The sequence below is a fragment of the Desmodus rotundus genome, chromosome 2 (assembly GCF_022682495.2).
Source record: "Desmodus rotundus isolate HL8 chromosome 2, HLdesRot8A.1, whole genome shotgun sequence".
NCBI classification, from domain to species: domain Eukaryota; kingdom Metazoa; phylum Chordata; class Mammalia; order Chiroptera; family Phyllostomidae; genus Desmodus; species Desmodus rotundus.
Window position 1 is genome coordinate 86,466,702 of NC_071388.1, and position 27,445 is coordinate 86,494,146.

At 38.9% G+C, this 27,445-nt stretch overlaps 1 protein-coding gene and 1 pseudogene across 1 annotated transcript in view; one reads left to right on the top strand and one right to left on the bottom strand.

Moving 5' to 3' along the window:
* Nucleotides 1-208: 208 nt before the first annotated feature.
* LOC112320447 (receptor-type tyrosine-protein phosphatase zeta pseudogene) lies at nt 209-5,342 on the top strand (annotated as a pseudogene).
* A 7,940-nt stretch (nt 5,343-13,282) lies between these two features.
* Nucleotides 13,283-27,445, bottom strand: part of IFT57 (intraflagellar transport 57) — a 71,699-nt gene continuing 57,536 nt past the window's right edge. The window contains exons 7-11 of the mRNA XM_024578170.3: nt 18,929-19,000; nt 17,993-18,124; nt 16,391-16,453; nt 14,642-14,708; nt 13,283-13,672 (exon numbers count right to left, since the gene is read on the bottom strand). Of these exons, the coding sequence (XP_024433938.2) occupies nt 13,494-13,672; nt 14,642-14,708; nt 16,391-16,453; nt 17,993-18,124; nt 18,929-19,000 (513 nt within the window). The 3' untranslated portion in view covers nt 13,283-13,493. The remainder of the gene's footprint in view (nt 13,673-14,641; nt 14,709-16,390; nt 16,454-17,992; nt 18,125-18,928; nt 19,001-27,445) is intronic.

The following is a 27,445-nucleotide window of genomic DNA, read 5'->3' on the forward strand; positions in this document are numbered from 1 at the left end:
TGGCATTCTCTGATTTTTAGCTGAGGTCTAAATTTGCATTTTATGTAAAGTCCCCTCATTTTTGAATGTCGGTGTGTCTATACACGTACTCACACATACATGCACAGGTCATTAGGTTAGACAAATTCTCCCTGGGGGTCCTTGAGCCCGCAGGTGGTGGAGAGGGGAGGGCGTCATAGGCAGGAGGAGGAGCCTATTATAAGCCAGCATGAGCTTTCTCTGTCTGGAACTCCGCCCGACCTCCAAAGCGGAGGTGGAGAGGCTTCTGGATCATGATATAAACATCTATCAATTTCCTAGGGTTGAGCAGTTCAGGAAGACTGTGGTGGAACTGTTTGTCTTAGGTTCTCCATTTTATTTGTCAAAGATTATGGGTCCCCAGCCCATGAAGGAGTTACTGTGTAGACAACGGAACTATGTTTTGAAAGCTGTGTGAGTTTCTAAGATAAACTGTGTGAGCATACGGGAAATGTGGGTTCAGGAAGTGAACTAATGGAGACCCACACAATCATAAACACCGGCTACGTCTTCCTAACAAGGGGAAAGGTAACAGATCATCATCTTTGCACTTACACGATGGCAGAGCTGAAATGTGATCGCTAAGCCATAGACCGCCTATAAGGAGATTCTGGGGAACTGGTGTGCTTCAGAATCGGAAGGATAAGTATTACCAAACGATTCATTGCCGTGCTTCTTCCGGATTGTGAAATTTTCCAAATGCTAAGCAACCAACAGGAAAGTGTCTGCCAGGGCACAGACGATAGCTATGAATTTGGAGAAGGCACTTCTGTTCAGATGATTGTTTCAATTTTCTCACCCGTGAAATGGGATAGCCAAAGAACAGTTTTGAAAACACAATGGAAAGCAGAAGCTTGATTCTTTCCTTTTCTCTCACTGGGAAGCCTGCATGCAGAAATCGACCACACCTAATTTAATCACAGCTGTTTCCATTTTCATGGTGAAATCAAAAGACTTAGAGGCTAAGGCCTGTAACCCAGGGAAGTGGGAGGGTGGGCAGCAGCCAGTGATGGGGAGAGTCTGCACCTGTAGAGCCCCCAATAGACACAGTCATGTACATTATCCCAGTTAATACACATCACATCCCCAGCGGCAGGAATCGTTACTACCCTGTTGCAATGAAGCGAGTTTTCTTTTTGAAGGCTTGTTCCAACTACAAATCAAAGTAGGAAATCAAAGTGTCACACAGGACGTGAGGGATGAGTGAAAAGAAGGGAAAATTAGAAGTTACATTATTCTCACTTGTCTTTAACTTATCTGATTAATCTTTCTTAGTTTCCTTCCTCTGACTGGTCCTTAAAGGTAAGCTTTTCCAATCTTTGGTCCCTTTTCCAGCCTATGTGTCTGAACGATCTTACACACCGTAGGCTTGAGGCCCAGAATACTGGTAGATGACTCCCATCTCTGCCCATTTCCATCCTACTTTCCAGAACTGTGTCTGCCTGGCTGGCTCCCAGCTTGCCACCTGTACACATAAACAGGTCGAGCTGCACTGCTCACGGTCAGTGGTATGGGTTGGGCCAGAGTCACTTCAGTCCCTTTCAGAATTCCAGCGAGATCAGGACTAAATAACATCTGCCTAAACCAAGAAGAGATCAGAAATCTGACCAAAAGGGGCACTTTTGGATCAACAACACCTCTTGAAAATAAGGGGGGCTGATGAATATTTCTAAGGGCCATGCAGTTTTCCGGTGTCCTGGATTTCTGGGTCCCTTCTAAGGTATAGTCACTGCAGGGGGAACCCCATTCAGTGTCTCGACCTTCGCCTCATTTCTTTACTGGCCACAGGCCCTGGGCAGACCAGATGTTACCCTCATTCTGCACGACCCGACATCCTTACCTACTTTAGCATGTGGCATCACACCAACAATGCTCCGATCCCTGGCCAGCTGCCCCTGGGCTGAAACTCCAGGATTGCTACCTCCCGTTCCAAGTTGGACTAAATCATGACATCCCTGGGCAGACTTGATCTTGGCCGTACTGGCCCTGTCCAAGAAAACAGAAGCTGATCTATTTTCTTATAGCCTATTTCAGTTTCTGGACAGCTTCCTCCACCACCTTCCGTTACAAGATATCTCAAACCAAATCCTGACCACCGGTATTTGTGGCTATTTGAGTGTATCCACATGGATGTTTTGGACACATTTCAAATTCAGCAATGTTTAAATCAAGTACCGTCTCTCTGTAGACCCTGAATCTCATTCCTTCTCTATGTGCATTAAGTGAGGAGGGTGAATGGCAGCAGACTTAGAATAGTGTAGTTGTCATTCATAGCTGCCGAAACGTCCTTGTTTTTTTCTCCACTGATACCTCTCTGGAAAGTCATAACTGTCATCCTCTCTCTCTCCTCCTCAGCCCCCTCTGTCCTTTCTGTGTGGCAAGAGTCTCTAGCTTTGCCACTAACTGGTGACTTTGGTCAAGCTGTTGTGTGATGATTTAATACCTAAAATAACTTTCTTGCAAAAATAGTAGCTGCTCAATAAAGGGTTATCACAGTTTTTACAAATGATTACATGTGAAGGAGGACCCCCCCCAAAATGGAATTATCCTCTAGCAGGTGGGCCCCTTGTAGTACAGATGAGTATTCTAGGAACCTATCTGTAACACTGTACCAGCTGGTGGTGTTGTGAGAGGCTGCATTCAGCTTCGGTAAATTTTTTTTAAGGCTCTTCCAATGTGTTTGCCCATTTCACAATGGGTGCTTTATAAGCACATCCACACCATGCTGAGTGTTCAGCAGTTTTTGAACAAAAGCAGCATGACCCCCGCGCCCAGCCCTCTCTATTCACCCACTCTTTCTTCTGTTTCCCCAATGGAAAAAGTCCTCAAAGGAAAAAGTTTTGCCAATGTGGAAAAGGTGAAATAAAAACAATAGAAACATTAAAAGGCATCAAAATCGATGAGTTGCAAAACTGGTTTGAGCAGTAGAAAAAAATGTCTTGATAGGTGTATTGCATCAAATGGAAGGCACTTTGAAGGTGTCTGAAGTTTAAACATGTGTGATTAAACACAATTTTCATACATAATTTCCCTTCTTTTGGTCCCCCCGGGTGTGTGTGTGTGTGCATATGTAAGTATATGTGTATATACTACATATTATACTATAACTTGACTGTTGTGCTCTTACATCATATATCTTTACTTTTTTCAGATTAAAAATTTTGTGGCATAGTGAGTTTAAATCCTGAGTCCACTATTCTGTGGCCTTGGGCATGTTACTTAGCTCTTCTGGATCCCAGTTCCGTATCTGTAAAATGAAAACAATACCTCCTACACTCAGTTGCAAAATAAAGTGCAATAATATAGATGAAGGGCTCAGCACAGTGCCTGGCACACTCAGGAACAGTGACAGCTACCATCGTCTTTGTGACTTTGTTCATGTTAGTCCTTCTTAGAGCGCTGTTTCTCCTCTTTCCCATTCTGCAAAGTCCTAGAAGACCTGGTTGAAACACCCTTTCCGCTCACTGGAGTCATATTTCCTCAACTATGCTTCACTGCACCCAGCCTATTATCATATTTTATTGTATTGTGCATATTTGATTGGCCGTTTTTCCTGCTTGACCCTATCTTTGCATTCAAAACACTCCGTTTTGACCCAAGAAAGATGGCTTCTGCAGGATGGGGAATGACTCAGCACAGGATCTGGTGGCTGACACTTCAGCTCTCTCCCCAGAGCCACCAGCCCCAGTATCCCCTCCCACCACTCTAGTCCCCTCTGCCCTCCCTCTGCTGGAGCTCAGGGAAATGCTTGTAGACTGCATACTTCTTTCTATCTGGAGGACAGTATTTCCTCTCGAGTAATACCCTCATCTCCAACGCCTATCTTTCCAATTGCAGATGCCGCTGGAGCAATTCCAGTGAAGCACTTTCCAAAGCACGTTGCAGACTTATAGGCAAACAGTGGGTTTCCTGAGGAATTGAGACACTGAAAGAGTTTTACCAGGTTAAAACTTTTACATTTGGGTTAAACTCTCAAACTGGCTGAAAAAGGTGGCAAACTGACTGATGACATCAATGCCAGTTATGTCCACGGTTACAACAGGCCAAAAGCTTGCATTCTGACCCAGGTCCACTGAAATCCACAGCCGAAAATCTCTGGGGAATGATACGGGAGCATAATGTGAGGTCATCGTCCTGACCACAGACCTCGCGGAGAAAGGAAGGAGGCAATGCAACTAGCGTTGGCCTGCCAATGACCGTGAAAGTGTGGGTACTTTCTGGTCACTCAGAAGAGTCTTCAAATGTTTGCCTCTTCTGCTGTGAGGAATTTTACTCTAAGAAACACAAAGATAGCCCAGGCCAGGTAGCTCCTCTGGGTGGAATGTCATCCCGTACACCAAAAGTTCGTAGGTTCAATTCCCGTTCCGGGCACCTACCTTGGTTTGGGGTTTGATCCCCGGTTGGGGCATGTATGGTAGAGAACCAATCAATGTTTCTCTCTCACATCGAAGGTTTTCTCTTTTCTCTCTCTCTCGCTCTCCCTTCCTTTCTCTCTAAAATCGATAAAAACGTATCCTCAGGGGAGGATTAAAAAAAGAAAGAAACACAAAGATAAAAAAAATACCTCCCAGAAAGGACGACCCAGTGGGCATGGTCATGCGGCACCACCGCACTCAGAGGCCCGGCACAGGAGTGCCACACTACTCGCTGCCAGTGCTGACTTTCCAGAGAAAGGTGTCCCGTGGGAAGCGCCGTGCGATGGGGCCTGCTGTTGTCCACTGCAGTGCCGCGGCTGGAAGAACAGGCACGCACATCGTGCTAGACGGTATGTTGCAAATTCAGCACAAAGGCACTGTCAACAGGTTTGTCTTCTCAAAACACATTCGTTCGCGAAGAAACTATTTGGTGCAAACTGAGAAATAGTATGATGCACTGGTTGAGGCCATGCTTAGTGAAGAGTCTGAGGTGCCAGACAGTCATATTCACGCCTGTGTCAACATGCTCTTCATTCCTGGACCGGCAGGGAAAACAAAGCTAGAGAAACAATTCAAACTGCTGAGTCAATTAAACATACAGCCGAGTGATTATTCCACAGCCCTAAAGCAATGCCACACGGAAAAGAACAGAGCCCTTCCATCATCCCTGTGGAAAGGTCAAGGGGTGGCGTTTTGTCCCTGAGTGGGGAAGGCACAGAATACACCAATGCCTCTTGTGTCATGGATGATTATATACTTGAAGCGAGACATTTTCAGTGTCCCAAATGGCCAAACCCAGATAGCTCCATTAGTAAAACTACTGAACTTGTAAGTATTATCAAAGTAGAAGCTTCCGGCAGGGATGGGTCCATGAACTTTCTGTGCTCTGACACCCTTTGCTCCAATTAGAAAAAGAAAATTCTGTGGATGTTGATCAATTTGATGAGGCCAGGAGTCTTTGCTGACATCAAGCAGCATCAGTGTCTCTGTAAAGTGCTCCTCACCTTGTGAGCAAGAAGAGGACCCGTCCACCTCTCTGGGAGGTAATGGAGCAGCGTTGCCTGATGAAAACACAGCCGAGAGCCGAGAGTTGCTGCACTCTCAGAAGGGAGAGGAAAGTCCACATCCCAGCGTTGTTTTTCTCTTTCTAGAATTAGGCTGGAGAATCAGTCCAGCCTTTGGTACCTGTTTTTCCCCCATCACCTGACAGTAACTTCCATGACATAGGATTCTGCTGCTGAGTTTACATCATTAACAATCTGTGCAAAACTTCTTGTAATTTACTTACTGTGTTTCAACTGAAAAGATTGCATTTTGCAGTATTGCTAAGAGTGGAATTCTGAGTTTTTGTATTTATTTTAACAGAAATTTTTAATTTGTAGATAAAAGGAACTCCCAACTACAGAAAACGTGTTTATTTTTAGTGCCAAGATTTTAGCTGTATTTGTAGCAATGGTCAGGTAAATAAAATGCTGTTCTCTGTGATATTCAACACTTGACAACTGCAGTATTCACCTTAAGTAGGAAACAATCGGATGCTGTAAATACTGCTCTAGCACCTCCATGGACCAAATTCATATTTATAATTGTAGATTTTTATATTTTCCTGCTGGATCAGTTTTCCAGTTCTGTGTCATTATTTAATGATAAAGTTCATTATCTGGTCTTATTCCAAAGTCTCCGGATACTATTTCATGTTATTTCAGAATTTAATTCTGTTTTAGCATATAATTTTAACTCTTATGGAAAATAGAAATACTTTTGTTTTGAAAGGTGTTTTTGTGAAAATAACACCTTACCCAACATTGCTAAATGGTTTACCTGAGGTATTGCAAAGATAAATATAAATATTGCCATGAAAAACAAAACCCTTCCATTTTTGTCTTTTTCTCCCAGTGTTCCTCTAACACATTCTCTTGACCCCCTGGATCGCTTACCACCCTTCCCCGTGACTTGGTTTGTGTCCCTTCCCTCTACCTGGAATGGTGTTTCCCATTTTCCTTTGCTACTGGAATCTTGCTCATCCATCTACAAATTCTTGTTTTGTCCAAGTTGGAATTATTTGCTCATCAAGCTTCAATAACACTGCTTCTCCCCTGATATGGAACTTACCAGTGTAACCTTTTATTATCATGCACATATCTCCCCCATTAGGCTGTGAGCTCCTGGAGAGGGGGATTATATCTTATTCATATTAGTTTCCCTAAGTACCTGATACTGTGCTCAAAATACAGTAGCTAGACATCACATTTTTGTTGTATTTTTACTACAAAAATATACACATTTATAGCATCTGCCTAAACCAAGAGGTCAGAAATATGACTGAAGTTATCACTTCTGGATCAGCAGAACCTTCTGTAAAGCTCATGGGTGGCTGAGTGGTTTCCAAAAACCAGATGGATAGATGGTGTAAAATGTATCACAAACTCTACGTGAAACAAAGTATCCAGGCATGAACAGAAGTAGAGGCTAACTTTTAATGACTAACAAAGTCCGGGAAGCATAAGAGAAATTGGGTCATATGCAGGGGAAATAGGTCAGTGAAAATTTTTAAAAATCTAATAAACTCTGGCTGTGATTTTTAGTCTCTGAATATTATGCATAATAGAATCCTTATTAAAATTTATGGTTGTGGAAAACTGGCCAGTTTCAGTTTCAGCATGGTTGGCTCGGGGACATTTCCTGTTATCAATAGGAAGCTGCTACACAATTAAAGGGATCAATGATGCAGTGAACTGAATTAGCTATTTTTTTATAGTCAGGTAATTGAACTAGTTGTGCATTCCACATTTTTTCAGTCATACAAGCATGGTGTTTGAATCCATCGTGTAGGAAGATGCTTGGGCTGCGTTAGCCTGCTGATTTGAGAAGCTCTAAAAGGGATGGGTTTAGTTGGGAAGGCACTAAGGTAACATCAATAAGATGGTACAGGGGATGCACATTTGACATACTGAGTAGCTTTATGGAGACTTAATAATTTTTTAGAACAATTTTCAAATCTGATGTGATTCAATTAGTACTGTAATAATTTACCTTAAAATATGGTAGAGCATTCTGTTATATATTTACTGCTTTTGGTTCTGGTCTGGAAATATCATACTACTTATTACCAGTGGTGTGCTGGTAAACCAGCTCTATGTTTAGTTTGGTTTTGCTTTTAAAAACCCTAATTCTTAGTGTTTTCCTATTTCATGGTGTAAATATTCGCATTATGGGCTGGTTTTAAGCTACCAACAATTTAACAACTGCTCTCAAAGTTTCCAGATATCTGATGATCAGCAATTCAAAGCTAGTACACCATTGCTAGTTATTACAAACGGAGAGACTGCTAAAGATTTAAAATCATGCACTTTGGGGGCCAGAAGCATTCAGCATATTTGAACCCTTCTCCTGACTCTGCAGGGGAGAAATCTCAACACTGAGGAAATGTGAGGTCCTCAAAGTCATGCGGTTACTAGCAGGTTTGGGAGGAATCAAGGTGCCTGGACTCCCCATGCACTCTTCTGTGCAAAAGCCTTTATACAGGGACAGAGAAAACAGGCGGTGGACAGGAGTGGCTTTGGGATGCAATGGCTCACAATGGGGGACAGGTGCCGTGAACGTGAGGTCCCACAGAACTGCCACAGACCCCACTGAGAACCAGGCAGAAAACTGCAATTTATGATCTTGATTTATAAGCAAGCAGTCCCCTTAACCTTTTGGGACACTTTTTGATTTTTGTGTGTGTGTCAGTTTTAATATCAGTATGTCTCAAACTCTAGCGTGTATTAAATAATCTAGGGTAATTATTAAAAATGACCCCAGGCGGGACTGTTAAGATAGTCTATAGGCCACACTTTAATTTTGATCCTCTTTAAATAACTTTTTAGATCTAAGATGCTGTGTCTATGTACTTACAGCTAGGGAAACTTTCTGGAGGGGTTGGACCCCACAGTAATTCTTAGATTAGCTGGACCAATCGCCAGGGAAGCTTTTCAAAGTTTCTCACCCCTGAGTTCCACCCAGAACCTATTTAGTAAGAATTGAGAAGAGGGCTAGGAAATTGGGTATTTTTTAAAAAGTTTCCTATTTGATTTAGATGTCCAACCATTTTTAGGAACTTCAGAGGTTGCTAGTCTAGAGAATGCTTTGCAGGGTAAGAAAGTGGTTAAGTAGTTGTTAACAACTGACCCTCGTATGGAGGGGCTATGTATGGAGCTTGAAGCCTTTCTGCTAGCTTGTCAGGTAGGGAGTGGGAAGAAGCAGGTGGTGTGCTATAGGGCACCATCTGGTCATCAGCCGGAAGTGTCCTTGTAGTACTCAGCAGTGCAAGAACAAAGTATGAAGGGGCCTGAGGAGGGCCTGAAATAAGGTGTTGATGGTAAGTCAGCGAATCAGATTTGAGTTCTGCAAGTGTTATTAAAAACACACAATTATGAAAATCTAATGCTTGAGATGTGTAATTTATGATACCTTAAGATGAGCATAGTTCTTGCTCTCCTCTCCTGTATTTTTATTTTTTTAAGAAAAGTCTCATCAAAAAAAAAAAATCCCCCAAATCTAGCAAATCCAATATTGTTTTTACCTTTTAAAATACCATTCCTCCTTTTTAAGCAGAAGAACTTTGGATTTATGACTTGGTTGTTAGTCACATTAAGTTTTCAAAAATATACAGCTATGATAATGCTATCTGACCACAGAGTAGGGCAGTATATTCCAACTACATTTAATTACATTGTTATAATTAAAGACTGCTTTAAAGAAAAACAATATTTTGAGCTTGTACAGAAGAATTATTTTTAAGTTTTGTTTTTTTTTTTAAGACAGAGGGGAAGGGAGAGTGAAATGTCAATGTGTGGGTGCCTCTCTCATGCCCCCTACTGGGGACCTGGCCCAGAACCCAAGCATGTGGACTGGGAATTGAACCACTGGCCCTTTGGTTTGCAGGCTGTCATTCAATCCATTGAGCCACACCAGCCAGGGCTGTGCAGAAGAGTGTTAAGAAGAAAAGTATTTGGCCATGTAATTCTAGGTCCTCAACAAAGTTTCTCACATCTTTGAAGTCTATTGACATCCAAAGAGCATCGCATGCTTGTGAGCCATCCAGGCAGGACAGTTATGAATCAGTGTAGCATGTCTCTTATCTTCCTACATAGGTTGGCTGGTTCTAATAAAAAGTTGGAAAATAATCTCAAATCTGTACACTGATTTTCACATGCTTATTTACCTAAATTTGCTTTCTCAATGTGTGTTTGGTTGTTAAAGGGGTCTGTGGCTTTGGCCGGTGTGGCTCGGTTAGTTGGGCATCGTTCTGCAGACTGAAAGGTCACGGTTTGAGTCCTGGTCTGGACACTTGCCTGGGTTGCAGGTTTGGTCCCCTGTTGGGTGTGTACAAAAGGCAACCAACTGATGGTTCTCTGTCATATCGAAGTTTCTCTAACTCTCTTCCCCTCTCTAACCCTCTCCCCCTCCCTCTCTCTCTAAAAGCAATGAAAAAATGTCCTTGGGTAAGGATTAAAAAAGGTCTGTGATTACATATTTGTAAAAAATGGAACTACATCTGCTGCCTTTAGATTTACAATGTAGTTGGGAAGACATGAAGAAAATGAAACTTGTTTAACATTTCTCAGATTTGACAGTTACACGAACTTTAGCTTTTGTGTCAAAGTCATGGGAAATGCTGAAATAAATTAGAGGGCAGAAGAAAAACTTCCTTAGAGTTGTCAAAAAATTGTTCCTACTTGGTTTTATAATCAATAAATCAATGATAATAAAATTGTGAGTTTAAGATGTATTCAATGGGCTATATAATTTTATTTGGAAGGTCATATGATTTCAAGTTGATTATTTGATTCAGAGGAGGCTAACTTCTATATCGAGTATGTTATTTCTAAGAACCATTATTTTTAAGCTTTGCATTTTGAAATAATTTCTGATTTATAGAAAAAACATTTTAAAATGTATAATAGATTTCTATATGCCCTTTGTCCAGATTCTCCAAAATGTTAACAATTCCTGTTTCCATTATCACTCTCCTTCTCTGTACACACAGTAAATATACACACACACACACATATTTTTTCCCTGAACAATTAGAAATTGCTGACATTATTCTTCGTTATATCCAAATACTTCTGTGTGCATTGCTAAAAGCAATGACATTTTATGTAACCACAGTACAAGTATCAAATAATTAACATTGATTTAATGCTATTAAATCTATTAATCTACAGACCTCACTCAAATTTTACCTGTCATCCCAATTATGTCCTTCATAACAAAAAGACTTTTGTCCTGGCCCAGGACATCTAGTAATGTCCCTTTAGTCTCCTTTAATTTGGAGGAACTTCTGTCTTGTTTTTTCATGACCTTACTATAATTTCTGAAGAGTACAGGCCATTTCTACAGTGTTCATCCCGGGTGACGAGACTCAGGTTATGCACTTTCAGCAGTGACCGCACAAGGGTGTGCCCTTTTCAGGAGACACGTGATGTTTGTCTGCTCCACTACGAGTGAGGTGAACTTTTGATCAAAGTTAAACTGCCGTCTGACACAGTTTTCTAAAGTTACAATTTACTTTGAAAGAATGTAAATATTCAGTTTCTTACTGAACTTTTACCTACTAGTTTTAGCATCCATTGCTGATTCTTGCCACCCAAAGTTACCACTATGGTAGTTGCCAGATGGTGATTTCTAAATATAGTATTGCTTTTACATTAGCTGTCATTCTACTGTAAAGACTTTTCCCCTTTGATTCACTTATTTCTATCTTTATAGACTCGCGTTTTCTTATTATTATATAGGTTAGATTCATCACTATGATCATTTACTTTCATGCTCAATTGTCCCAGCTTGGCTGGAGGGATACCCCTCAGTCTGTGTATCCTTTCGCCGTTTGCCCATCATTCTTTGCACACTTCTTTGCTTTCGGACAGCAAGGTATTTCAGGCTCATTTTTGTCCTTTCTCTGCTCCAGGCCAGGAATCAGTAATTTTCTAAAGTAGTTTTTTTTGTTTTTGTTTTTTTAGTAGAAAATTTAGAAACCAAGATCTGAATGGTGGGTATTCTCATTGTTTCTGGGATATCACTGCTTCTAGGATCTCTCAGGGGACAAAACAAGTAAACACACATGTATGTCTAGTTATTTCTATTAACCTATATGTATGAAAAACCCATGAGGTCCCATTGATGCTTCCAATGTCAATGCAATACCACAGAGGAAAAGCCATCATTTATAATTACTTTGATGAAACTGTGTCAAACTCAGGGTTGTTAAATATGCCATGTTTTCAAAACTCTGGAATTGCATAAGGCCAGTCACCCACTCATTCACTTACTAACTCACACTCTTATGTGCTGGGTAGGCACTTGACTACAAATGTGGAAATGAAAAAGACGCTCTCCCTATCCTCAAGCAGAACATCTAGAGAGGGCAGAAGAAAAAAACTCTAATATAGTACAGTAGGTTTTACATTAGAGGCATTCAGTGCCCCACGGGAACAGAGAGGAAGGGCACCCAGACCAACCTGGACTGTTTCAGAGAAGGCAAACGGGCTGCTCACACTACTCATTGGAGAGAGCTTAGATTACTGCATGTCTGCATGAAATGGAGAGTGTACTTTGCCTTCAAAAATGCATTTTATGGAGAGCTCTGATTTATTGAAAAGGGTTCTCAACATTGATGGAATTCATTAAAAAACAAACCAAAACAACTGCTCAGCCCTGACAATACCTATGCAAATAAACTCCAGGGGAATCAATATTAGCTTATGGGACCAATGATAGATTTCACTCCATTTAGCCCCCACCATGACCATAAAGGAAAAGTCTGGACTTTTTCAAACTGCCTATAATCACATGGTGGATTCCCCCCTCTTCTTCGTAAATTAGATAAACCGTCTTATTTGCCACTGTATTGACTGCCACCCTCTTGAGTTAAAGTAGTTTATACATAGGTTTCCTTTTATCTAAACTTAAGAGAGCTTGAAGAAAAAAATGCGTGTGTGTGTGTTAGAGTATATGTCTAGAGAGTAAAGGCTAAGAAAAAAATTTGAAGTAGAAAACATTAGTTTAAAAATGAGAAAGGGATTTTATCATTTTTGTTGTTCTATGTATAGTATCCGTGTCAAAATTTACCACCAAATGTATAAAAAAGTAAATGTGGACTGTCTTCTGGTTAGTGCTTGGGCGCTATATTCCGCTAGTCGTAAATGTGCTCTAACGTCTCGTACTTTGCCGTTTGGAAATCTGGGTCCACAAAGCTGCACAGTGAGGTGTGCGTGTGGCCATCACCGGGCCAGCACGCTGGCTCGCACGGACTTGCTCTCTCTCCTTCAGCTACAGTGATTCCTTAGTGCTACCAATGGCACAGAAAAACGCAGAACTGAGACGTGTGTATACCTTCTTGTCCCTACAGGAGCAGAGCGAACATGACTGAAATAGGTTTTTATTTACTTATTAGCTGGCCTTAAGTCACAGAAAATATAAAATCATTTTAGTCATGAAATACTCATGATAAATAGTAAAACTTCAAATGTTAATGAGGACACTGAAGTTTTCTCTTATGCTTTCTTTTTTTAAAATGGAATTTCAGGTAACCATAAAGCTGATTTGACGGTGGTTTGGGGTCTTGGAGGGAATCCCCAACCATGTCTAGCTGCCTGTAGGTGCAGAAGCCCTTGTGATCTCTAGGGGTGGACTGAACCAAAGGTGGCTGGACCTGTGTCAAAGGTCCACACTGTGAGAGCAGCAGCCGAACCCACAGAAGGCAGGGGTCACACACTCTGGCTACATAAAGAACAAGAAAAAGGAACCAACCAGGTGGGGGTTAACCTTACATTTAACATATGTAATGAATGATTAGTGAAAGCTTCTTTAGAAGTGAGAATTTTTAATTACTTTATTAAATATATTCATTTAAAGGCTTTAACCATTCATAATCACCATGATACAATATGTGTGTATATAAAAATACCCATTGAACGTGCTCTTAGAGTTATAATTGTGCTTTGAAATACGCAACATGAAATATGATTTGATATAAAAAACCAACTAACCAGAAGCACAAACACCCAGTATGTTTTAATAAGCACCCATTGCAGATTCTGGAATGACTGTCGCATGCATGTCCCTAGTCATGTTGGACTTCTCCTTCAGCTTCGACTGGAGCAACGTGTGTTCCACAACCCCGATCCTGATGTCCATCTGGACGGTTTCTTGCTTCAGCTTTGTTAAGCTCTGTTTAATCTTCACCAAAGGAGCTACCAAATGAAAATAACATGGAGTAAAAATGTTTATTTGGAGCAGCATCCTACTACAGAATTGTATAACATTTTCCTCACTTTGTCTTCATCCAAAAATAGGGTTAAAAACACAGCCAACAACTTACTGACATTCACACCGTTTTTGCTGTGGCATTTAACCTCCTGAGACTTTTAAGATGGAAACTGATACAGCATTTGAAGTACTGAAGCTGAACTTCCTGACTTTTCTAGGGAAAGCGTTTTTAAAGAGGTAGTTCAGGGGTGTCTGCAATATATTTTTATGGGTTGGTACATTCGTCTGAAGGGAAAGGGAATACACTCGGAGAAAAAGAAAAGGAAGAATTATCTTTGAGATATACACAATGGGCTCATTCAATCATACTGCAAAACCCCTACATGTCCCTTTTGAAAGACGGCTCAGTATATACCATTAGAAAATCTTCCCAGAGCATAGAAGGGCTTTAGGCAGTCACTACTGGGCCATGTCAGAATAACTAGCTCCTGATGGAGGATGCTTACTGAAGGATTATTAATTCTTCTCTATTTGACCTCTGCCCGGCCAGGTCCACCGGGGAAGAGGGAAAACTCAGGGGTCATCAGATCTCGGCCTTCGTGTCACTTGGGCGTCACACTTAGTGCTCTCCGGCACATCAAATGGGATAATGAAGCTCATTCGATGAAAACAGAACAAAATATTTTTTTAAATTGGCACAACAAAGTGCATACATACTTCTTATTCCATTTGAATATAAAAAATCCTAAATTACAGCTAGAAAAGCAGCTCTTCCCAGCTGATTTGTAAGGAAAACTGTATACCGATTATCAGACATCATTTTGGCACCATGCAACTCTCCTCAACAAATTCATGTCAGAAAGCAAACTCCCCATTTTAATACCAGTTTGTTTAGTAGATTTCTTGAGGAAATATTCTCCTGCTCCTTTTCTCTTTAAAATGAGTGTACTTACCACCATCAGTCATACTGCTACCTTTTTCTTCCATTTCTTGCTTTACTTTTTCTAGTTCTTCAGTAACCTTTCATTAAAAAAATGTTTTCATGAGCACTGAATTTTAATAAACTTTCAAAATTTTTGAATGATGTATTAAGAAAATTAATTTAGAAATAATACATGCATAAAGGAATAGAGATATTAGGAGTATTTGGGACATAATTTGAATAATAAAATGTGCAGCCATACAAAGCTTTTTATCTCCTGAGAGTGCCCCTGAGGTCGAACTTCCCCAAACCACTTCCTCATCAGTGTCACCAGGTGGTCACAGGACGGATGGAAGCTCCGCTGTTGTAGGTTTGGGCACCCAGACCTTGCAGTTATCCCACAGCGTCTACCACGCCAGTCTTTAGCAATCAGTCATTCACTGACGTGGTACAAACATCCTAGAAAGATCTGGGGTTTCTACAGGTTTACTAGATATCTTTCTTAGCATTATAGTTTTATCTCTATAGCACACTAAAATAATGTTTATACCACAGGGCTATATATAAAATATTCTAATTGCTCTATCCAAACCATTAACTGCAAGAGGCACTATCGGATTGGTTCTTATCTGTACTCCACATAATACTCAAAATTATAAAATTACACCCTCAAAATTACACAACCATTCTCAACAAAATTTCAAGCTAGAATTAATATATGTAGGGAAATACCATCTTTAAAAAAATTGAAAATTTTTGTTATGATCTAGAACTAAGCGATAATTATTGCAACTTAGTTGACTTTATTTTTTATCAAACTGGTGAGTAAAAACTTCCTTGGGAATAAAGTGCTCATCCAAGTAAAGCAAATTAATTTTTCTCCAGCACCTGAAATGTTACAACTGATGATAACTACCTGCTCCAAAAGGACTAAATGGTTCCCTGGAGTCCCCTCAAGTGTTAATTTATTCAACCTAAGTGAGCAATTTATTCCTATATAATGTTTTATTTGCCTAGAAGAACCAAATGCTAAGGATTAAATGCTAAATATTTTTAAAGTTATATTTTTCATATTTTAAAATAACTATTTACTCCTCAAATAATTTCTATAAAAGAAGCTTACTTGTATTATACAGAAAAATTTGTAACAATTATACTGTATTGTAATCAAAGATAATCTTGGATTTTAGTCCCATATTGGCTACTGGCCTTATTAAAGGTATTTTTTTCTCTCAGCTTGTCAGTGAAAAATGGGAATGTGTATTAGATCTTACTTCTCTTTCAAAGTGATGAACACAGATACAACAATATATGCAGATACTCCAGGGGTTCTCAGAGTGAAAGGGTTCCAAGCCACTCCCAATGTGCAGACAGAGAAATAGTACTACATACAAGTTATCAGCAATCACCAAAACAAATCTTATATCTTGCAGACTAATATTAAAATTTGTACAGATAATTAAGCCAGTGATTTACCTACTCTTCTATATATATCAATTATAATTATTATGTTTAAGAAAATTAAGGTTATGAATTTGCTAATGTTATCACCAGGTTTTATGTTCAATTTAATAGAACTTCAGGCATTTTGTGGAAACAAGTAGAATATACACACATAACTGATTCACTGATAAGAAAATAGGGATTTTCTCCTAAAGAAAAGGATTCAAAGGAAACAATGCCTGAAACAACCCACGGCGTAGCAGTATTAAATCATCAAGGCTCGGAACAGGGGGCCCGCTGACAGGTGAGAAGTCTGCGAGGGCGCACAGCGGGGTACCTCAGACAGCAGTCGCGTCCTTTCAGTCACTCCACCATTTCCTTGCTGGTATCGCTCCCTTGCCTGAGGGAGAAAACATTTTATTTAATGACAAATTCGCCACAGAAGCAGATTACTTAAATCTGACCTCTTTGTGTTTGCAATTTGTGCATATCATTTTATGACAACCTCCCCCCTCACTTGTGAACGCATTTGCGAAAGTGACATTTAACTGTAGCTATTTTATTTCCCTAATAGGCACCATGTATTTAATTAAAATGCTATAAAATGATGAACTACTTTAACCTTCATATACTGACTGTAACTCGCATGGGCATGGTTCACAATAAAAACCGTCCTCAGCCATTATTATGCAGTTTATAGGAGAGTGGGTCCCGGTCGATCTAATTTGTGTGCTATGCAGACAAAACTGGTTTTAAAAAATCAATCATAATAGAGCATTAGGATTAGCAATTAATAAGGATTAACAAACAGTATGACAGTATGACAGTTTGCTATTAAATAATTGATCTAATAATCAATTATTTAATAGCAAAGTTTGAGGGATACAGAGTGGCTTTAACCAGACTTTTACAGCATTTTAAAAGTAAGAATATATATGATTAGATGCACACATGAGGAAATAATTAAACAAATAACAATAAAAAAGTGAAGATTACTTTCTGTTTGGTTTTTGAGAACTTCTGAAAATACATTAGTTTCTTAAGTTTATTTCCATGTTTTTCTCCTTCTAACTGATGAAAAAAAAAAAAACAAATGTCTTCAACTGACATTTGTAAATGTTTTCCCTGGTCTTCTTCAATATGAGGAAAGAGGGGGCATAAGTCTCAAAGTAAAGCCTTTAGATCCCTACTGCTGGGACAGGGACTGTTCTTTCAAAGGCTGAAAGTTTTATTTTTTGGTTGAAATTCTAAAACTCTGAAAGGATTAAAATATTTGGTCGTTTAATTAAACTGCTTATCTTTGAATGTGTCTTGCTTTCACACTCCTCACCACATGGCAGTAGGCCACTACGGCAAGGACGTCTGTGTGATCAGACACACATCGAACGCGCACTATTCTTCTTCCTCCTACTCACACAGCAGGTAGGAACAAAACAAGGGGTCCTGACACCCTGTTCCTGTTCTAAGCCACCTTCCCCAACAATATATGCCTTCATTTATTTAAATCGAATGAAGAAATGCATGTAAAGACTTCTAGGAGATAATTTCTATCACACGTAAAATGGAAACAAGTTTTATTGCCTCACTCGACTTCCTAAAGTGGGCAGAGAATCAATCTACAGTAAGTTCTCACTTGATGTCATCCATCGATAGGTTCTTGGAAACTACAACTTCAAGCAATTTTACCATAGCTAACTGATAGAAACAAGAGTTATGTTTCTATGGCATATTTCTGTATATCAATTAGCCTATGGCAAAAAAATAGTTTCATTTATATGTCATTTTGTTTAAAATTGCATTTTCCAAGAAGCTGTCAACAACGTTCAGTGCGGACACACTGTACTGCTGTCTGTGAACACATTTCACAGTTCTCCGATGAGGAGCTTTGGGATTCGGGTCATTAACTGGAATAAACCCCTGGATAGCACTCTGAGGTTACCTCACTCAGCTGAGCTTGAGCTGCGCGGTATTCCTGAACCAAGTGCTCAAGCTGATTGTTGATGTACTTTTCTCGGCTGCCGATCTTTTCCAGAGTCCTACTAATTTCATTATGGAGTTTGTCCAAAAATCCCTAGAAATTCCACGAGATTTTAGTACATAAAAAATTCACAAATGTATTTTTCAAAAATAGTTTAAAATGGGTTAAGTCTCCCTTCAGTCATCCCACAAATTCTCAACCACTTGTGAAAATAAGACAGTTTGAAATTTTTAATAGCAAAAGAAGTCTGCAATGAGAAATAGTTTAGTCACCTTGCAGAATGTTAAAATAAAACAGCACCTGGTAGTGTTAGTTAACTCATTCATTTTATGCATATCCAAAATAGATGTGAGTGAAATGTGCTTTATGTGAAGTTCACAATTAAAGTAGATAAGGGAATAACATGACTTTCTTCCAGCACAATTCAAGCATGGCTGGAATATTCCAGTTGGAAGGAGATTAAATACGTAGCTCTAGCCTGAGACCCACAAATTCTCATTCCAGTTCGGCTTCTTTGTGCTATCCTCCAAAGGTCCATATTTCTGGCAGGGCAGCCAGCCTGGGGAAGCTGTGGATTCTAGGTATGGCTGGCCTGGTGCTCTGTTATTCCTTGGAGGAAAGAATGACAAACTGCTCCTCTCGATATACATATACGTACATACATATATTAGATACATATATTAGATGTGTACACATTAAATTAGATACACATCTAATATATGTAATGTAATATATATTATACTGCTTTTATATGTTACCTTTCTTTAGTTGGTCTAAGTGTCAGGCTGCTGAAATATAATATGTTACATTCCAATAAGTAAGCTCCTCATGTTCTCCCTAACAGGTGTTCCACAGATGAGCAAATGTACATTGATTCATTTGAAGTAATTCACATACCTTGGTCTCTTTTAGAGCAGATTCAATTCCATTTTTGTGCTGGTGCATTTGGTCAACATGGATTCTCCAATCCTATAGTCATAAGAGTATATAAGAACAAGTAAAAAACTACATTTCCCTCTTTCCTCTATTTTTTTGAAGTTGTATACTTTTATTACTTTGGTTGCTCCCCTATTTCAGGTGGGAGTCCTATATATAACTGGCAATCAGGTTATAAAGAAATATATGTAGAGTGCTTTAGGATAAAAGGTTCTAAATAAATGTAAATTATTTTATGTGTTCACAAAGTGATGTATGACAATTTGAATATAAATTATTCATGCACTGCTGGTGGTTAATATTTATGACTATCAAAATGAAAAAAATCTAATTACTAGAAAAGAAATACTTGTTTAAGCATTAACAGTTATGTCTGCCAGAAGCAACTTTGGAATCCGTCTCATATATAAAATATTAGTTTGTCCCTTGGAAATTAAAATGGGGCCCTCTTCTTCAGTAAGACTTTGGAGTCTCTTTCTGAAGAAAGGATGTCTACAGCGACTTTTGGAGTTCATATATTTTGAGATACATTGTACTACTACTAGACTGATCTGAATTAGTGTGCATATTTGAAACCTACTCCAACATCTTCATTTCCTATAAGATATCTTCAAAATGTTTTGGCTTACATTACCAAAGATGATAATTTTAAGACTGGAGAAATAACCACTATAAGAGAGCAAATATTATGGTGAGTTGAAGTGGTGGAACCAAGATATTCCTCTGTCACACGTATCAGTTTGCATGCCCTGATGCTCCACTTTGTTATCTACAGTGTTTTGTGATGAGAAAAATATTTTGTGAATAGTCCCATGCAACTGGCTTCCTAACTTTGAAACGTGGCTAGTGACGACAGGGTAAAAAATCCTTGGGTATTTTCACACACACCAATTATAAAATTACAGGAAAGCTGCAAAGAACCTCACAGAGCATCTAGTCTCACCTTTATCATTTCTCAGATAAGCAAACAGACGCCTGGTCACAGAAAGGGTCACACCCAAGGCCACACACTAGTGAGTGGTACACTTTGGTCAGAAGCCAAATGTACAAATTCCCACACAACACATTTTGGCAGTTCACAGGTGATAAAAGGAGCAACTGACTACTTGACACCAGTGAAGGTGCTAGAACAGAGAACAAATCAGCACTTTCCTTTGTTCTTAAGCATTTTTCTGTCTCATGCACCAAAGATATCCCAGAATATAAGAACTGGAAAGTGCCTTAAAGGTCATCTACTCATCCATTTAACAGTTTTTTAGTGCAATGTTTTCATTTTACAATTGAGGGGACTGTTCACCACCTGTGTCTTTGACTAGACAGATCTGGCAGGGTAACGGGCCCCTCCAACCCCGCCAGTCCACCCTGGGACAGGGAGCAGAAGCAACTGGCGGGTCTCCTGCAGCTGAACCAGATATGGTTTAAGCCTCAAAATGGACACCTGTGTAAGCCCAAGCAAGCATCTTCCCTAAAGAAAATAAACCTAACAAGTATCATTTTATAATTAATTTTATTAAAAAGTATTCATTCTACCTAATTCCAAAAAGAATTTCAGAAGCTCAAGTGTTCCTATCAGTCTGTGTGTCTGTCCACATATATGTACACACACACATATACAAATAAACACACACATATATATATACAGATATATACATTTTACAGAGTTGTATTATAATTGATATGTTTAAAATAGTTTGTGTTCTGCTTATTCTACCCAGCAAATATTTTTTTTTCACGTTTTGACATTCAAAGTACTTCGAGAGATGCGAACGTGCCTGACTCATCCATATGTAACTGCGATAACTGATGCCGATGTTGAACCACGTGGGGAGTTGGCATTGCGGCACAGCCTTGGAGCATGAGCGGCACTTCATCCCGGAGGGAAGGGGAGGAGTATCGCAGGCTGAAGGAGTAACAAGTACACGGAAAAATAGGAATATATATAGGGAGCAAGTAGCCCAGGCTGGCTAGAATACAAAACACAGAGTTCTTGGGATTGGATGGGGAGTGGGGAGGATGAATTACTGGGAAGCAAAGCTGGAGAGGGAGGTTAAATTAGATCAAGGGCTTTAACTAAGGAGTGTGGATTTTATCCTGTGGATAATGGAGAGCTATTAAGGATTTTTTTCTTGTCAGTTTCTCAGACAAGTCTATGTTTTGAGAAAAGTAACAGCATGAAGGACTGATTGGAGAGGCAGGAGACTAAAGACAGGTAGGAGAGCAGTTAAGAGGCTGCATAATGATCCACATGCCACACTGGCAGGTTTCAATTAGAGCAGTGCATGTGAGGCCTGAAGGGAAAGGGTGGGTTCCTGGGGCGGGCGGGGCGGGGGTGGGGCAGAACTAGCAGGACTTGAGGACTGACTGAGGGAAGTGTGGGGTGGCTGAAGTGGAGGTGGGGAAGGGAGGGAAGGTGTGTCTAAGGTTTCTAGCCTTAAGAACTAAGGGGATAGTAATGTCACCCTGTGATGGAACAGAATATATTTCAGGGAGTCAGCCATATTGAGGAATTTTGTTTTGGACTTTTTAATTTAATAAGACACTGGGACATTCGTGTTTCTTATTGCCTTTTAAAATGGAAAGTTAGTAATGATTCAAAATTATCTGCCAGGCAAATCTCAATGCTTGTTCTATTAAAATCTTCAAGATGGACACATTTTCCTATGTATATTTAAAAAAAAAAAAACACCAAACCTTAAAAGTATTCTTAACCTTTAACCCAGCAATTTTATTGCTACAAATTATTCCCAAGAAAGTAATCGGGCACACACACAAAGATTGAACAACCTCTTTGTGAAGGTAAAATAGTAGAAAAAAGTCTCTAAATATCTAACAGTAAAGGACAGTTTAAACTAATTTTGCAATATTCATTTCACCACTAAAAATAATACAATATAATACCATTCTTATAAAGCTCTAAACTATGCAACACACAGCAATATACTGTTTGGAGAAGAAATATATATATATATATATACACACAGTTTAAAAAAAAAGCTGTTGACAATACACAAATTTGAGGACAGTGGTTACCCACAGGTGGAAGGGGTCGCAGCAAAGGAGCACACAAGTAACTTCTTCAAGGTGTTGTAATTGCCTAGTTCTCAAGTTGGGTAGTGTAGTGGGTTTGTGGGAGCTTGCTTTGTTATTGGGCTTAATGACTATAGATATATCACATATAACATACATTAATATTATATATTAAAATATAAAATGTATGTTTTAAAAAATATTTAATAATCTGCAAAAAGGCATGCTAGCAGCATATAGTAAAGTGAAAAAACATTCCCAAAGAAGTGTATTCATTAAGTGGTCAATTTAATAAAAATTAGTATTTGTGTATATTTGTATGTCTGTCTGTATGTGTGTATTAAGACAGATGTTTGAATATTAGTGTTTTAAACTACTTCTTTATTTTTCCAAATTTTTCCTAACGTCCTACAAGAGAATTTTATCACGTTAGTCAGAAGGGAAAAAAGTCAACAAACTTTTGGATGTCTAAAAAGTTCTTCAAAGGGGTTTAATATAGTGGAAAATATAAATAATATACTTGTAGCATTTTAAAAGCATTGACTACAAAAAGGCAAAATACATAGCTTTTAAAAAACTACAACTGAAATGGTTACAAACTTTCTAAAGGTTTGTGGTAAGAATGAGGAAGTGATGGGTTTTAATGATATCGAAGGAACTGATCCCCCAAGTAAGTAACAGTAAAAGAAACTGTTCAGCAACGATAACCTTATGTTAGTAGACAGTCCATTAGGTTACAGCCCACTTTTATATACCTTCCCTTGTCTGATACTCACAAAGGTTTGGATCACTAAGTAGGTATTTGCATCCTTTTCTTTTTTTTTTTTTTTGCTTTGCTTTTTAAATTTCAAGTTTTATTAAAATTTATTGGGGTAACACTGCTTACTAAAATTATACAGGTTTCAGGTATACAATTCTATACATAATACATCATCTGTATACTGCATTGTGTGTTCAACACAAGTCAAGTCTCCTGTCATCTAGTTGACCCCCTTTACCCTTCTACCTCCCATTCAACCCCCCTTTCCCACTGGTAACCACCGTACTGTTGTCTGAATCTGTGAGTTTTTGTTTGTGTTATCTGTTGCTTTCAGTTTTATATACCACATAAGTGAATCATATGGTTCTTGACTTTTTCTGACTTATTTTGCTTAACATGATATTCTCAAGTTCTGTCCATGTTGTCGCAAATGGCAGTATTTCTTCTTTTCTGATGGCTGAGTAATGTTCTATTGTGTATATGTACCACGTCTTCTTTATCCAATCATCTACTGAAGGACACTTCACTTGTTTCTATGTCTTGGCCACTGTGAATAATGCTGCAATGAACATAGTGGTACATATGACAGGGGATCCCCCTCCAAAAAATAATGAAATTATCTTCTGGAGGGGGGGGCCTCTTGTAGTACAGGCTTCCCCCACTAGGTGAGTGTTCTAGGAACCCATCTGTATCAGTGTACCAGCTGGTGGTGTTGTGGGAGGCTGCATTTGACTTCAGTGAATTGTTTTAAAGACTCAACACATTTGCCCATTTTGTGATGGGTGATTTATGAGCACACCTGCCCACACCACACGGAGTGTTCAGCAGTTTTTGACCACAACCAGCATGACCTCCATGCCTTACCCTTCCTATTCAGCCAATTTCACCCCGAGCAACTCTTTTTTGTTTCCCTAGATGAAAAAGAGTCCTCAAAGGGAAATGTTTTGCCAGTGTAGAAGAGGTAAAACAAAAGACCACAGGAGCACTAAAAGGCATCAAAATTGACAAGATTAAAAAGTTTTAAGTAGTGGAAAGAATGTCTTGATAGGTGTATTGCATCGTATGGAGAATACTTAGAGGGCAACAGAAGTTTAAACACAGAAGAATAAATAATTTTTTATAAATAAATTCCATTTTTGGGTCCCACCTCATATATCTTTACAAATAAATATTTTTGAATTTTCAGGTAGATACTCAGAAGAGGGGTAACTCTATTCTTACTTTTTTGAGGAACCTCCATACTGTTTTTCACAGTGGCTGCACCTAAAGGAACTGCACAGAAGGTTGTCTTTTCAGCCTGGGCCTGGGAATAAATACGGAACACAGCTGGAGTAGAGTGGCAGCTGAGCCACACACCAACAGACAGGTATCTTAAGTGAAAATAACGTTGTTATTATCGTAAACCACTGCGATTTGGGGGTTGTTTGTGATACAGAAAAACTGAGTGTATGTACAAATTTTATAGGAGGAAAACGAAGGATGAGATAGGTTAAATGACCGTTCCAAAGTTTCATGTCTGGAAAGTAGAAAGCACTCCCAAACTATTGCATTTTCCACATATTACACGCTGCCATTCTCTGTGATCAAATGAGTTACTGAAGAGTATCTAAGGAAAACCAAGAATTCTTTTTGTTATATATCAAGTGAGTTCCCACTGGCCACTGGAGTTTACTGGTCACCTATTCCAAAGCGCTCTCCGTGTGTTTATTAAGCATCATTTTTCCTCTTTTTCGAGGTTGAGTTATTCACCTCTCTCTATGGAAATGAGAAGACTAATAACACTGAATATCCTTTCTTCAGACTTTCTATTTTTCACAGTCCTTTCATACAAAATACCATGCATAATTCTGTCATTCGTGAGGCAGACAGCAAAGGTAACATAACCACAAACCCCTCCCCCGACTCCAAATTCTTAAGCACCAAATTATAGTATCTCCTTTTCAGAAACTGGAGGATTGTGATCGTCTATCTGCAGATGACAATGCACAGTATACCACAAAATCAAAGTATATGAAATCTACTTGCACCTGTTAAGGTGACTGGCAAAACTATACGGCTCTCTGGGTTTTACTTTAACAGAATAATGCCTGAATGATTTCCTTTGCATACGCAGACACATTTTGTTTCTTTGTCCAAATCACCAACTCGAGATTCAAAGTTTTTCTCCGAATCTGCAGGGAAAGAGAGGCTGAAATATGAGGGAAGGATGGCCAATGGAACTTATATATATGTACACATTTCACTAATTTACAACTTGTGAAACATCGCACTGCCAGCGTTTTTCACCCCAGTTTGAGCCTCTTCTATGTGTGCCGAGGCGATGTGTCAAAGGACATTTCGTAGAAAAGGCACCTTAGTGTGTACTAAGGACGTTCCTCCCTGGGCTCAGGAGAAGTCCACGCCAGAGCACCACTGACTGCATCAGTTTCAGGTCCACTGGCCCCTTGTGCTCCAGCTCCCACGAGCAGGGCCCCGCAGCTCTGATGTGTCTTGAATTGCTTACATCACAAAATGTTACTTCTGCCACCTATCCCACCTTTCTCCTCTGTTCTTACTGCTCCTTCCTCAGTTCTGTTATGAATAATTACTAATGAAATCTTAATTCGATGTTCTGTTTTTACAGTCTTATTTTAGTGAATATACAAATATTTAAAAGGGCTTTTATGGGCTCCCTGCATTTAAGGTGCTTAACCCCATTTTTCTCACTAGGGCTTTGTTTCAACTCTGAATTTACTTTCTCTAGGAATTTGCAAGATCACTCTGGGGGGATAATCCATTTCAAAGATTGGGTAACGAACTGAGATTGTGTGATTTTTACACTATCAATCACAAAATAAACAGGAACCCTAATGTCCGTTCTCTCACTTAGAGACTTTCCATTGCACAACTTCTGCTTTCGCCTCCTAACGTTGCCACCCAATTTCAGTGAGAAGCACGAGAAACTCTGACAACTCCCAGTTCAAGTCTGCACATTAAATACATGTTTCCCTTGCCTGGTTGTCTTGCTAAAGCATAGATGCTACAGAGATTTGCTGCTTCTCATCATCTGTGGATGAACAATCTGGATAGCGAAACTTGTCAGAATAATCTTTAAAACAAGTATATGTAAGCTCCAAAGAAGGATTTACAGGAGGACTTTCCTACAAGTAAAATGCATGAACTTTAGTAGACAGTTTTTTTGTGATACCTATCTGGCTACCAGAAGCACTTTCTAGCTCCTACTTTGGGTGTATAGTGAGCCCCAATAGTCACATCCTTTTGAGACCTTTTTAAATTTAACAGTAACAACTTCAGTGTTGATATGCAAGGCTAAGAAGCACTATCCATACATCATCACATATAATTCTCTCTGAAACTCTATTAAGATGAGGAAATTGAGGCAAAGCCCTGGCTCACACAGGCAAATGTGTGGTAGAGCTCAAGTCTGCCTATATCATAACGTATCATTTCCCTGATGAGATGCAGTAAAGTATAACTAAAAATTTGAAAGGGGTAATGACGAAAGGAGCTTTAGTTTTTATCTGTAATATTTTGAGTTTTTGCAATAATGAATTTTTATATCAATTATATAATTAAAAATGAATTTAAAACATTTTAAAAATAAACATGTAATTAAAAACTTTCTCATAGAGAAATATCCAGACCTAAATGGCTTCATTGGTGCAATTTCCCAAATATTTAAGAAAAAAATAATGTGAACAAACTCTATCAGAAAACAAAAAAAAAAGGGAAAGCAACTGCCAACTTGTTATATGAGGCCTGCCACTGAAACCTGGCAAAGACACCAAAAAACCCCAAACAAACCCAAGAAAAATTCCAGATCAATATCTTTTGTAAAATAGATATAAAAATCCTCCAAAAATACCAGAAAATTGAAACTAGTAATATATAAAAATCATAATATCTCATGATTAACTTACATTTATTCCAAAATGCAAGGTTAGTTACTCAAAAATCAATCAATATAATTCACTATAAGAAGAGCAAAATAGAGAAGATAAACCATATGATCACCTCAATAGGTTGGGAAAAAATGTCACTTGAAAAACTTAACATCCATTCATAATGACTCTTAGCAAACTAGAAACAAAAGGGAAGTGCCTTTAAGTTATTAAAAGATACTTATAAAAGTCATAAAGCTAACATCATTACAATGGCAAACTGGAATACCAAAAGTTTTCCTCCTGTTAATACCACTTAATTCCAGTATAGTGTGCTTAAGTGATCTATCAGATAAGGTAAAATAAATAAAAAGTATATAAAGAGAGAAGATTGATATTATTTATTTTGAGAGGTTATAATCATACATACAGAAAATGCAAAAGAATCCATAAGTCTATGTTACAATAAGTGAATTTAGCAATTGTGTTGATGTGTGTATGTAACTACACACACAGGCACAGAGAATTGTATCAGCCATAAGTAAACGGAATAAATAAAAAGATGCCACATTCAATAGCATAAACTAACAACAAATAGACCAATGCAATAAAACAGTGTCTGATACAGACCCACACAGACATGCTTACTTTTTATGACAAAGCTATACATTGGCAAAGGTGAACTGGGTCAATTGCATGTACAGATGAAAACCAAACAAATCTTAAGTTCTACCTCACACCATACACCAGAATCAGTGGTAGATGGATTGCAGATCTTAATGTAAAAGGTAAAACAATGAAGATTCAAAA